Here is a 14,801-nt window from a genome sequence, read left to right as displayed (position 1 = left end):
TAGGGATAAGTACAATGGTCGCCTTGCACAGGTCTGGTGGGAGGGTGCCCTGTTCCCGGGCGCTTATCATTTTATGCAGGGGGGCGCTATGTTATTCCCACCTAGTTTTTGCCAGATTTCAACCGGGAACCCGTTAGGGCCCGGAGTTTTCCCCAATTGCAATTGTGCTAGGGCTTCAACTATTTCAGCTTCTAAGAAGTCAAAGTCCAGTGTCGCCCTCTGTTGTGCTGAAAGGGTTGGGATTGTTATGTCGTTTAGGAGAGTTGGATCTAGTGACGAGGTTGGGGCCTGGTATATTGCGGCGTAAAATTGGGCAAAGGCTTCCGCTATCTCAGCGTCCGACCGGCACCTCTCTCCCTGTGGAGTGACGATCTCCCGGACACAGCGCCATCCCTCATCCCTCCTCTCCAACCAGGCCAACATTTTGCCCGCTTTACCCCGGCTACCCGGACTACGGAACAACGCGTTGCTTCTCTATTCAGAGTCGCGCTGCGCATCATTCCTCGATCTTCCTTCATACTCTGGGAAACTGAAGGAAGCTATTCTCTACCATCTGCAACCTTCCCAGCCGGCATTGGACCCAACCTTACAGATCCTCTTCTGTCTTCAAGTCCAAGACTCATAACCTGCTACCCGCTATCTATTTGGTTAACTGCTTTTGGTAGGTTTTATTCCTCTACTTATTTAACGTTCTTTTCTCATTTCGGCAGTATCAAAGTCCTTTAGGTCACATCCTTATTCCTCCTATGCTTCATTAGGCTCTCGTCCAGCATCTACCATCGGATAGGACAATACAGATCTAGACGTGATTAGCCTTGTCAGGGTAAGCCCCTTTCTTTTCCCTCTGACTTTCAACATAGCGGAGTCCCGCTCATCCATGGAGCAGAAGATAGACGGAATAAGCCTGGATGTATCCCTCCTCAGACAAGACTTACAGAAGCTATCGGCGCGCACTGGAGAAGCAGAACAGCGCATTTCCAACACAGAGGATGGCCTACACAGTGTGCAACAACAACTCCAAGGAGTCTCCACCAAGCTCAAGACTCTGGAGGCTAGGGTCGAGGAAGGCAAAGGAAGGTCCAGGTGTAACAACGTCTGCATACTCGGCATCCCCGAGAAAACTGAAGGCCCGTGTATGGAACTTTTCCTGGAACAGTGGCTAACAGACCTGTTTGACCCGCAATCCTGTAACATATACACATGACATCTCTAAAAGAGAACGTGTGTGCTGAGTATGTGTTCAGAGGGCAGCGGTTGGTGTTCAGGGGACTGTGATGGGGGAACAGTGTATTGGTCGTGGTGGGTCTCTTAGTTTTCTCCTTTCCCATGCTTGCCGCCAGGCCCAGCGGGTGTGATCTTATAGCGAGGTTCCCGACTTGCTGATCGCAAGGTTTATTGCCAAGGTCGATCCCCACTTAGCGGCTCCGTGTCAAAACAGTGGGGTTACCCCAGCTCCGCACTGCCGCCCCACTGTTTACCGCTCTTATGCGTTCGCTCAAGAGGGTTATGGCCCCAGCGTTCGTGGATATGCTGGCAGGCCGCGTAGTAATTCCTCCGGGTAAGGGGGGGGGCACTGGTATGAGCACTCACCGGCAGGTCGCTGTGCTGGACCAGCACGGTCTCAGTTGGGCCCCTCTTTCCCTCTTCGGTCCCGGACGTGCAGCTCGAGTTTCTGATCCCTCCGCGCTGAGGTCCCTCGGTTCTCTGTCCTTGCTCTTTCGCGCCCTCAATCCTCGGGTTGCGACCGCCGTCTCAGTCAAAGCCCCTGGGGGGCCACCACCTCACCCAGCGCTTCAGATCTGGCTGGCTACAGGCTGGTGGGTCGGCGGTCCATGACCGCTGCAGGGCCGTCCCGCTCCGCTCACAGTACGCCCATTAGACCGATTTCGCGACGGGGCCACTCTTCACCAGCCTCCGGTTTCGCCACCTCGGTGCGGTATGTGCCGATTTTTGGTGTGGATGTGCCCCAGGGTGTCACACACCAGCAGGTGTGTTTTGAAGGTCTGCAGGTGCAGATATGCAGGCGTTACAATCAGGATGTCAGTCGTGGTAGCAGGAGCTCAAGAGGCTCACGTCTATCGCATCTCACAGTTCAACATGGGACATTGCAAGGCATTATTGATCTGCATCCACCTGCTACAATTATCCGAGCTGCCACATACCCATATACCTCCATCTGATGGTAATACTCATTGTAGGGAGCTACCGCTTTCTTATCAATGTATTAACGTAGTTATTGCTGTCATTGGAGAGCTACCACTCAATCTCATACCGCAATATAGGCACGCACGTGTGATTTAATCCTTAAAAATTTGCACTACACTCCAATGCATCACGTAACTACTGCTATCATAATAATTTGAACATAAAAATGTAACGTCTTTAACAGCTTCCATAACTTGACAAGCAGAAATCGCTCCTATGTCCCTATCAATGTCCACTGACGTCAGCCACATTTAATCGGGTGGCTCAAGACTAAAAAGAATTTCATAATGATGTGACAGAGTGTGGAGTCACGATCAGAGTACCTCATTAAAATACTGTACCTTGATTGCTGGTTGTTGCATTGTAATGGTGTCAAGCGCAATCCTACCCTTCTTTGCCATATAATCCATAATGATGTGACACCATCGGCCCAGCTGGCTATTGTACAAGTCATTGCCCAGTCCAAAAATGTTTGTTATTAATTGATATTAATAACCTATGTGCCCCGTCTGGTCAAAATACAGCAAAAATAAAAAATCTAAAAGAAACAGAAGCGTACATTGTATTAATCCCAAATTGCCACCCACGAGTTGCGGGTAAAAGGGAGGAGGGGGGGACGGGCGGGTGGGGAGGGAGTGTGGAGGGGGAGGAGGTTGGCGATACCAATTTGGGGTTGGGTATCACTTGGGATATGGTTGTAGGTCTAGGATGGAACAAAACTGCCGGGGCAACGATCAAGCATGGGTGGACACGATACCGGAAAAGGGAAGGGGAATAAAGATACGAATTGGAGGGATAAGGTCTCGAATCAGAAGGCTGGGACAGATTGACTGGCTATGGCTACCAATATGGGGGAATGGGGATGATTGAAGATCGGCACTTGGAATGTTCAGGAGCTGGGATCTAGGCAAAAAAGACAGAGGGTGGGGGAATTTCTGAAACGTCACGTGATACAAGTGGCTTTGCTACAGGAAACGTACATGGGAAAAGGAAACCTGGTGAACCTGGGGAAACTGTGGGGTGGACAGCTGTTTGGAACATCCTACTCCACACAAGCGAGAGGAGTGTTGATCTGGGCGGCGAGAGGAGTGCCACTACGGGTAGAAAGTCTTGATGGACGAGGTGGGGCAGACTGACGGTGGTGGGAACATGGGAAGGAACCCAGATATGCCTAGTGAATTCCTATGCACCGATTGTGGATGAAAAGGAATATTTCTTGTCGGTCCTGCACATGGTTGGGGCGTAGAGGGGGAATGATCTTATGGGGAGGGGATTTTAATTGCCCCCTAGACGCCCACCTGGACTTGACAGGAGGGAGAGGACCTAGCAAGAAACACATGGCGGCGTCCCTCCAAAGGGTAATGGAAGACCTGGATCTAGTGGAGATATGGAGGGAGAACCATGGTGAAGAGAAAGGGTATGCATATTACTCAGGAGCACATGGGTCGTATTCACGTCTGGACTACCTCCTGACGGGGAGGGAACACTATCAGCAATTTGAGAACATGGAATACCTAGGGCGTGCCCTCTCGGATCACTCACCCATGGTGGTCAAATTAGTAGAGAGAGGTAAAAGACCCCCTGGCGCATGCAGGTTGACGCATTAAAGGATGGAGTGTTTACTAGCAAGCAGCGCAAGGGGATCAAAACCTACTTTGCCTTAAACGTGTGGTCGGTGGACTCGATGGAAATACTCAGGCTTTTAAGGCAAACATAAGGGGGCTGTGCCTTTCCACGACAGAGGGGATGAGGAAAAAATTGCAGGAAACACTGCACCAAATGGAAGGGCAAGTGGCGGAAACTGGATAGGGCAGCAGGCATGGGCACCCAGGTGGGAGATAGGTTGGCACTATACTTGGAGCGTTATCACAAGACACTGGCAGATTTGACACACTTTGATAGTAAACGGGACACCACCGGCGGGGGATAAAGCGGGGAAGTTCCCGGCCTGGTTGATAAACAGGGAAGGCCCAAGAAGGGGAATAACCCAGATTAAAACTAAACTGGGGAAACGGTGGAAACCCAGGAACAGCTAATGGGGAGTTTAGGGAATTCCATCAAGCCTTGTATACAAGCAAAAATGGGTACGTGGACAGATGTGGAAGACTTGATGGACATGATCCGGCTGCCAAAGTTAGGGGTAGATATGATGGAGGAACTGGAAGCCCCAATAGAGGAGGGCGATATGAGGAAGGGTACGTCCCCTGGCAGTGATGAATTCCCCATTGAATTTTACACAGAATTTGAAGATCTCCTGGCCCCACAGCTCAAAAAGGTATATGATGAGGCATTTGAGAAGGGAATCCTCCCAGGGTCAATGAGAGAGGCTATAATAACAGTAATCTTGAAGGAGGAGAAGGACTCACTAGACTGTATGTCATAACGCCCTATATCTTTACTGAACGTTGATGGGAAAATTCTGGGCAAGATACTGGCAGCCAGGTTAGCGAGAGTAGCGCCACAGCTGGTCCATCAGGGCCAATGTGGGTTAATTGTTGGCAGAAACAACCGCTAACATCACCTGTCACCACCATGTCATGGATCACGTCAAGTCCCATTAACAGCCCCCGTCTGTGGCCGGCTTTTGACGCCATGAAAGCGTTTGACTCGCTGGAGTGGTAATTGTTTTTTCGGGTGTTGAGGAAATTTGGGTTTGGGGAAAACATGTATAATTGGCTTGCCCTGTTATACAACAACCTGCTGGCAATGGGGCGAACGAGCGACTGGGTATCAGAGAAGTGGGAACTGGGTAGAGGGACTCGCCAAGGCTGTGTGGCCGCTCCAATACTTTTCACCCTCGCTCTGGGGCCCTTAGCAGAATTCCTAAGGCAAGAAATGGCAGAGGAGGGGATAGGGGTTGGAGGGGTCCAACACGTAGTCTCATTATACATGGATGACCTACTATATATGTTTTGAACCCGCAGGAAAATCTACCAACACTATTAGAGATTCTAAAGAATTTCCGCCACATGTCTGGCTTCCGCATCAGCAAGGGAAAATCAGCGTTATTCCCCTTGGCAGGGCTTCGGGGATGTAGCATACAGGACCTTCCAGTGGTAAGGATATGATGGGAGATGGAGTCGTTTAAATGCCTAGGAATACAAATATTTCATGACATGGAGGAAACTTTTACATAGAATACCAGCAGGGCACTCAAGGATAGGGGACTGTACAATTCTGGAAGGATCTCCCACTTTCTGTGATAGGTAGATTGGCGCTATGTAAAATGGTGATTCTTCCAAGACTGCTTTATTTCTTTACCAATATATCATATGTGGTGAAAAAGATCTTTTTTTAAACGCTAGATAGTAAAGTGAGGGAACTTTTATGGAACATGGGGAGGAGGGTGTCCCTTGCGAAGTTACGCAGACCTAGAGGGTGGATTAGGCCTACCTGACTATGAGAAATACTTCATAGCAGCGCAGCTACGGTCGGTGCTATATTAGGGACACCCAGGGCGGGGGGTGGGGGAAACGCTGGGGGGAATGCTAGGAAAGCTGCTACCACATAGGAAGGGGGTCGAGCTGCAGTGGAACCCAATAGGGAACAAGGTGTCTGTTCGAGGCGATTAGGGGAACATGGAAGAAGTATGTTCAGAAGGAAGGGCTGGGAGGGCTTTACAATGGGAACCTCCCCTGGGGGGGTAGACCAAAAACTCTGATTGGCAATAGGGAGGGCTGGGGCACGGCGTCTGCAAGAAAAAGGATGTGAGAAGGTAGGAGACGTGTTCGAAGGGGGCAAACTACTGACCTTTGTTGAATGGTCCACCAAGTTTGATCTGCCGAATGACGAATTTTTGGCATCTGAAGCAATTGTACGTAGAGTAGCAAAATTATTGAATGGCAACCCAGAAGAGCCGGAAACGAGCCCGCTGCTAAGGATATTGTTAGATCAAGCGCTGGGCAGAGCTAGGATCTCGCACACATACAGGCCCTACGAGAAGGAGAACCCATGACATTATTAAAGGTGAAAGAGAAATGGGAGACAGATTATGGGGTACCAGATTCCAGACAAGGTCCGGGAGGCAGTATGGGACTCAGCCCAAAAAGTCTCACGAAATGTCCGATTTCAACTGATTCAGTTTAATATTATTTACAGGACATATCTACCTCCGACCTAATGGAGGGCAATGAATGAAAGCCTATCGGATGAATGCCCCAGCTGTGGTAGGGGCCCTGAGGGATTCTGGCACATGATCTGGGACTGTGGGGTTATTACACTATTCGAAAAAAGTTATTGAGGAGGTGAATAGGCTAGTGGGATCAAATCTGCAGTGCAACCCGAAAATATGCATCTGGGGCATGCTCTCAGCAGGAAAGAAGCCCAAAACACAAAACAAGTTAAGGTTTCTACTACTGTTGGCTAAACAACGAGTGGACAGCGCGTGGAAACACCCGCAGGGCCCGGCACTAGCCAGATGGCTAGCGGATACCCGCAGATAGGGGATTGCTGAAATGACGATACTGCAGGGGATGGGTAATGATACGGAGGGGTCTGAGGTCACAGTACAATAGGGCCAATTGTTGAACGATCGATCTAAAGCCAACGATCTGAAACCACCATGAGATACCGATTACAGGGGGAGCGGGAACGAAAGACAGGGGGAGGAAAAGGGAAATATGACCTGGCTGGGGCAGTACCCCGAAGGAGTGGGAAGTTTGGGAACACGGAAATCCCTGTGAGCAGGGAAGGCGATGGAAGAGGCCAGGCCGGACTATATTGAGGCCATGGAGAAGGGGGGAGGGGAATGTTGGATACCCAAGTTTGTTGTTGGTTAACATGAAAATGCAAATAAAACTTTAATACAAGGGGTAGAGTGGGCTTGCTATCACCACAAGATAGGACTATTTGCAGACAATGTGATGCAGATGGTCACGAACCCGGAACATTAATTGCAAGAAATACTGGGTGAAGAGAGCTCCATGGGTCTCTGGATTTAAGGTACATTTTTCAAAATCTGAAATAATGAGCCTGCCAGTGGGTCAAGAAGAGCTGGCATCTTTGAAAGCGAGTACACCATCACGGTGGACAGAGTAACCACAAATCTGCAGGAGATTTTTGGGGCAAACTACCCTCCTCTGATAAGCCGAATTAAGAAAGATGTCTCCAAATGGAGGGGTTTATATGTATCATGGCTAGGAAGGGTAGCTATCGTTAAAATGAACAACTTTCCCAGACTCCTCTACTTATTCCAGGGATTACCAATCCCAGTGGCAGGGTAAGTGCTGAAAGGAATACAAGACAAGCTAATGGGCTTTTTTATGAAATGCGAGAAAACCACGCATTGAGAAGAAGATATTGTACGGGAGTAAGCAGCAGAGAGGGTTAGGTGCCCAAACATGGCCAAATACTTCCAAGATGACGCTGTGCAGCTTGGGAGAGGGGGGCCAATGGGAAACACTGGGTCAAGATGGAGCAGGCAGCGGCAGAAGAATACTTATAGAAGATACCATGGCTAAGAAAGGAGGAGAGAACAAGGTGATTTGGAGAAAACCTCATCACGAAACAAGTACTCGAAGTACGGGATAAAGTGAATAGAAGGTATTAGCTAGCTCCGTGGCAGTCGACGGGGACTTCTCTGTAGAATTCCTGCCTTCCCACTGGGATTGGAACACAGTAAGTTTGACAGATGGATAGTTTGGGGAGTGAGGGAGATTGGAGGCCTACACTAGATAGAAAGGGTTAAAACCTTTGAAAGGTCTGCTTGAGATTTTGGGTTTCAGAGGGTGAATTTCTTTGCATACCAGCAGATGAGACACTGGTTAACTGCACAGTCAATGGTGGAGGGTGCAACCAGAGCGCTTTCAGAGTGGGATAGAGTGTCAGACAGCGAGACTAATAGGGGGCTCATCTTGGCCATGTACAGTATATTTAAAGATGGGAAAGGGTCATTTCACCCGAGAGAACGAGGAGTAGATGGGAGACAGATCCAGGTAAGCATCTTGCTGATAAGCAATGGGGAAGACAGTGAAGGGGGTATTTTGGTCCTATACGTCTACACAAAGCCAGGAACTAAAATGCAATATTCTGCATAGGTGGCACTACGCATGGAAAGGAGGAGCATAATGTATGGAGGTAACTCTCCACTGTGTTGGCGAGAATGTGAGAAGGAGGGGGCCACACAGCATATATGGTGGGGGTGCCTGCGGTTGCAACACTTTTGGCAGGAGGTGAAATCGAGGATTAGTGAGATAATAGGGTTTGACTGTGGGGTATTTCCTCCACAAAAAATGCATTTAGCCGATAGCGGCCTGAAAAGTGCAGCACATAGAACACTTACTGTGAGCCAACAGACAGAAAGGCAGTATTCATTTCCAACTACAACATCAAAATGCTGTTTGAGAAATACAATTTCATGGGCCTGAAAATGCAGAAATCCGTTCTTGTCATTTGAAAGCATGCTGTCAAAAATACAGTTTTGCAGAAACAGAAAGATTAAAAATTAAGTGTGCCTTGCATGTGAAATTCAAAGCCATGGAAGTAACTTTCATGACATGTGACTGAGGCCTAAAGGGGAACTTTGCAAAAATAAAAACTATTACCATAGAAGTGTGTGCATTTTCAGCCTGAAATAATGCACATGGGCTAAAGGTTCCCTTGACAGAGTAATGTGAACATAACATATGATGGAAAAATTGCCATTGATGGTGAGACAAAATTATATCAAAGGAATTAACACATGGCCTCATCTGTAATGTAACTGACATTCAAACACCAGTTTCGGTGTCCTGAGAAACGGGTTTACACTCAGGCAGTGGCCAAGAAGTAATTTTATGGGGGCCTGCTTTCAAAGATAAGCAACAAGATGACCCGCTTAGTACTTGGAGAAGGATGATGGGTTAATTGGATGCCAAAGTCAACAATGGCAGCAGATGCCCAGATCTTATGTTCAGAAGGGAAATTAAACTTCAAAGTGAAACTGAAGGACTCATTAGCATGTAATTATTTTGCCATAGATTTGTATTAGGAATCATGTTTTGCCTATTAACTTTGGAATTAACTTTAGAACTGTGATACTAACAGAAATAGGACTTGTATCATTGGAAAAAATCATAAGGATGATCTGCTGAAGTACATTTTATTAAAAGTCAACCTTAGGAACCCAGAGTTAAAACTTGTGTTTTTAGATCTCTTTTTGACATTTTCTGGGGGAGGTTTGGGGAGGTGATAGTTTAGCAAATAAATGTCTGCATAGAAAATTGCATGATGATCATTGTTATAAATTTAGAATAAACCACGAAAAACCCTCACTCAAACCCACAACACTGTGCCGACACAGGACATAGATCAATAAGACCAGCATGAGAAAAACCCAAATATATAAATAACTAGGATTAGCTATTAATTACAATGTTTCGCCATGTATGACATTGTAACTGCAAAAATGAAAAGATGGAGAAAAAGTAAATTTAAGTGGGAGGACTTGGACCTCCCAATTTGTCCTTTGTAAACTGAAGGGAACAATCAGAGAAGAAGGGCTAGCCCTTGAATGAGTGTATGGAAGATAGTAGTTTGGGGGTAAGGTTTTCAGAGACTGTCGGGCAGTGCCCATGTAAAAAAATGTCCCTGAAAATTAGTCAATATCTGGGGGCCTATCCCGCTTTTTAGCAAGATGTAAGGGCCAGCACATGCAATCAGTTCTCAGGGTCTATACCTCGCAAATTAAGGCAGCTACTCAATGTGGAGCAGCCTTGTGGGGTTATTGTAAGCCCAGGGATTTGCAGGGTAAGCAAAACCTTTTTCAAATATCTTTTAGGGCTCCCAGGTTCATCATCCTGTGCCTCAGCTCAGAGAACTGGGGATGGTTTTTTGGGAGGATGATTGCGCAGCTGCCCAGAGTTATTTATGGCTGAGACTATAGGGAAATAAGAATGCAACATTATGCCATTTCATCTTAAGGAATACGTTGAACAGGGATAGGTGGGCCAAAATACCTTGATTGAGGGTTAAGCATTCCTTGTGTCAGTTTAATTTACCTGTTCAGTTTTCTCCTGTTGCATTGTTATCACCGCTGGAAGTAAGAACATAGAGGGAGGCAGTGACCCGGGGGTGGATAGCAGTAAAACACGCCCTTGTAGTATGGGTGACACATATTGACAGTTATCACAAGCTCATAAGTGGGATCCCCAACATACAGCCATATCTTGTCTGGGCTGGGAAAAAGAATCATAGTTGGCTCATCACTAGAGCAAGATTCAACTGTTTATTGCTGAGGGGAAATACTGAGAAATGGCCGGGATATTCAGGTGACCCCAACTGTCCTGTGTGTGTTTTGCCCAGGCTATGGGTCGATAAGAAACCGGACAATTTTGCAGATTTTAATATGTACGGATTTATCTCAATACAGACTCGCTATGATGTTTCTTCGGACGGCAGGAACTGAACTGACGGCATGGGCCCTCTTGTCCTATCTGAAGGCTGCTATGTATAGAAGAAATGGGTTTTCACGGGGATAGGATGCTGCATTTTATTAATCTGATAATGTATTTGTTTTCTTTGTTGAGACTTTATGAATTTGCACTGGTGAGTGATTCATCCACTATGTATTTGTGTACAATCATTTATGCTATATATTGTTTGTGTTTGATGGATGTTTTTTATCCGAATAAGCTTAACTAACAAATAACAGTTGTCAATCAAAATTTATGACCACTGAGCTGGCAGGGTCATCCTTTAGACATTTAGAAAAACGTTATTTTTCATTGGTATTTGTATGTTGCAAACGTTAGTGACATGCACATGTTGTGGAGAAATAAATAAAGCCTTGGTTGAGAGAAAATAACATTAAAGTTGTGCCTGGCCTTGCCTATGGCCTGCGAAGGTCTTATTTGGCGTTCTGAACTATCTCTGCCAACGTGTGCTCCTGTAGCAGTAATACGCCAGGAGCTTGGCTTATTGTCTATTCAAGCCATAGTTCTAGGAGATCATGGTTGATCTACTTAAGATTCCATCTACTCAGGGTGACTCTACATAAAGGCGGCTCAAGGAATGTGGTTTTACCTAGTTTACCGATATCCAGTTCATAAACGCACTTGGCACATAAACCAGCATTCCCGTTAGCAAACCTCAACTATTTGTATTGCTCACAAGTCAGAACAGTCTACTCACGTTTTATATGATCCATATAATAAACGCCAATCTGCTGATCATAAACAATTTCCCATCCCAAAGGAAGTTCATCACCAATGCAGTCAGCAAACGTCAAAGGCTTGGTTATCCTGTAGTATAAAAAATTAAGTGTTAATAATCAAAACCTCTCAAGTCTGGGGCGGGTTAAAATATTTGCGATATCAAATCCAACCTCGAAAACATAAAACATGCTCTTTCATAAATGGATATTTTTGCATGCAAAATAGGTGCCATACAACGTTATTCCAGGCTCTTACATATTTTTTCTTCTTGGCTTTCAATGCGTTAGCCTTTTTTTTTTACTCCAAAGTTCCAAAGCCTCAAAATGAATGCAAGGCAGTTTTCAAACTGATGCAAGTATTAGTCTTTGACAGGCCTCGTGGGTTATACTGCAATGCTTGAAGTGCTGGCCTTATAGGCTTCTGTGGTCTTCTTTTGTCAGTCAGTTTGATGACCCGGTGAGGATTTCTATATACTGCAACAGACATTACCCATAGCAATCTAATAGCACTCCAAGAGGCCTGCCCAGGGAGTGGCATATTTTGCTCCACCACAGTTATCCAAACCATGGCTGCTACACAGTAGCAAAGGAGGGGAAAGGAAAAAGTAGGAAGAATGTATAACGCACATGAATGATCTGTACATTAAGAAAGTGAATGAGGGGGGTAGGGATGAAGTTTGAGATAGGTTTGCAAGCATTTCATCAGTGTAGAACGATCAAAATAAGTGATTGAGCAGTAAAGGGCAATTGCTTAATGCTCCTGTGAACGAGCATATGGCTGGAAACTTCCAGGGAAGCACTGAAATTAGTCTGTGAAAGGCAGCGTGATGCTCAAGCTCATCCTTAAAGCATGAAGGCGTGTTAGGATTTCTCAGCCAACTGGCAGAGCCCATATGCAAGGAGAACGAAGGCCACAGGAAAAAGGAAATAAACTATGTGGGTGTTCCTCGGTGCCATACTAGCATAGCCACACAATGAGGGGTGTGTGCAGTGGGAGGAAATAGTTAACATTCTGAGGATTCATTGTAATATATGGTCACCGACACTGCACAGCTCAGATTCCTACACAGAGGGGTGAATGGGTTACAGGGTTGTCACCACATACGGTTATGGAACGCGTGTGGTTTGTCTAGCACTTTATGCTACAGCAAGGCCTCTTCACAGCACTGAGGGTGAGCGAGCCTTTGGCTACAGGGACAATGCAAGCACCTGTAAGCTCATGGTTTTCACTGGAGGGCTCCTCCGCAAATAATGCTTCCTTCTATAGTAGGGATAAATAGGTAACCCTGCATACACTTCCATGTTGGGGTGGCCTTCAGAATGTAGGTTACCTGCTGAGAACAAAGCTCTGATGCAATTTGGTACTTGAGCAATCATTCAGTCCTGCCAGCAATCCTATGGGGGATTCCTGTACTTTGACTGGGCCCCTTACAAGGGGTTTCTGGACTCCCTTGCGATTAACCTGCATATGTACCAGCCCTTTCGAACCAGTTTCCTGGGGTGCAGTTGCCTAGTTAGTTGAGCAGGCGATAGTATGGTGAGCCCAGATAACTTTGGGAAAACTGCTCAGTTTGCTGGAAAACCTGCTCTTTGTACATCACTAAACTGGAGCAGCAAAATTGCATTAGGATGACAGAGTAAGGAGGAAGGAAGATACTAGGAAGGTGGAGAGAGCCCAAAGTCTGCAGGCCAAAATTACTTGGCCAACAGAAAATTGGTGCAACTGGTTTTTGGCAAATTATACTGGACCCATCTGCATTGAAATGCATGCCCATTTTGTTACAATTCTGTCCACAAAACAAGCCCCAGGTGATTAAAAAAACAGTTCAATGAAAGCGAAAAACATTGATTTGCAGACATGGCTCACATTTGTTGGTGTTCAAAACCATTTGTTGAACCAGTCCGACCGTGCGGAGGGCCTCGACACACTGTAGGCAAATGAAAAAAACGCGTTAATAGCTGAAGGTATGCCCTAATAATTTGAAGTACGCGTGGAACTAAAACAAAATCTCCATGAAATGCACGAGTACTGCCGGTTTTTCGCTGAACTGGTAAAACAAGACTCTCCTGTGTGCCCGTTTGGCCCCCTCCTCCCTTTTCCTCACTCCACAGCTGTGTATTCCATGATTTAATTATGATGGAATGCAGCCCTGTCAGGTCTTTCTGTCTCACATTAACAAGAGCAACACAGAAGAAACCAAATTCCACTACTGCCAACGTGCAATTAGAACCTCAAGATTTCACATTTCCAAGAAAGTTAATGCTTGGCATTGCTTCACCGCATGGGTGAACTCGAGCCCAAGGCAGAGTTTGGAATGCTGACGTTTTAGGACACACTCGCTTACAGAAACACGCCACATGGAATTAATTCAGTGTTTCCAGTATCGGAACAGGGCTGCGTTGCCAGCCTTTTGCAACAGTTGAATAAAACATGGGATGAATATATTTCGTACACTCCAGAGTAGAAGGCAGCTTTCACTGCATGAACTGGCAGGTTAACAAATCAGCAATACACGTGCGCTTCCCTCATTCACAGAATGATGTGGCTTCAGTCAGATCAATCATTCAACATGTACAGCCAAATCGTGCAAGCGAAGCATAAGCAACCTATTCAATTACTTGAATCTACAGATTTATGTCAATGTCAAAGGTGTTTTGAGTGCCACACCGCCGTCATTGGTAGGACTTCACCTGCTGTATGCTTGCCCAAATCCAAAGTGAAGTCTCTGCATAGCTCGGATATCAGACAGTCTGGTATCTGGAATCTGGTGTCTGGGTGACCAGTGCCTTAAAATACTGCCTGCGTGTTGGGATTAGTAAAAAACAACACGCAAGGTAAGAAGGGCACTTCAAACTGCTGTTGCCGCTACATTGTTTGGAGGTAGGCAATAAGGAGGGTTGTCTGCGGTACAGACTGCCTCAACTCCTCCGTGTGTGTTGGAAGACACCAGCTCAGATATTAATCTGCGTGCCAATCTGCGAGTTGGAGTTAGTGTTTGGTTTATCTGCAGATTGCGTGGGGGGACAGGTGATTCCAAAAATGCACTCCCTACATAAGGGTCTAAAAGACTGTGGCATTTCTTTATGGGGGCAAAATTATTTTTTAAAGTAGGTTCACAAAGGCATTGCAGGATTCAAGAGACATATAAATGGAGACCCACTTCACCAACAAAATTGTGTAGAAAATGGTAGGCATTGCAGCAAAAGTGCCAACAGCCACGGTCTAGATGCTTTTCTAAAGATGAAACCCGAATGGGTCAAAAGGAAGTTGTAATACAAAGCTACAGAGAGAAAGATGTGCTTTATAAATTTGAGTTATAGGTTCACTCTAGGGTGTGACATGACTGATCTCATGTCCCAGATATACATTTTCACCCCACAATTCTGGGCAATAAATTAAGTGATTTTTCAAAACACAAAATGCATTTAAACAACTAAAGTTCACTTGAAACAAGGATCTCTTTTC

The 14,801-nt window shown here is 46.1% G+C and overlaps 1 protein-coding gene across 1 annotated transcript in view; it reads right to left on the bottom strand.

Moving 5' to 3' along the window:
• Positions 1-14,801, bottom strand: part of WWC3 (WWC family member 3) — a gene marked incomplete at its 5' end in the record, with an annotated part of 1,141,234 nt that overhangs the window by 923,100 nt on the left and 203,333 nt on the right. The window contains one exon of the mRNA XM_069639076.1: positions 11,314-11,423. Within this exon, the coding sequence (XP_069495177.1) occupies positions 11,314-11,423 (110 nt within the window). The remainder of the gene's footprint in view (positions 1-11,313; positions 11,424-14,801) is intronic.

This window comes from Ambystoma mexicanum, chromosome 7q (assembly GCF_040938575.1).
Source record: "Ambystoma mexicanum isolate Mex_15411 chromosome 7q, UKY_AmexF1_1, whole genome shotgun sequence".
Lineage (NCBI taxonomy): Eukaryota > Metazoa > Chordata > Amphibia > Caudata > Ambystomatidae > Ambystoma > Ambystoma mexicanum.
The sequence above is the reverse complement of the archived record's forward strand: the minus strand, read 5'-3'. Positions and strand labels throughout refer to the sequence as shown.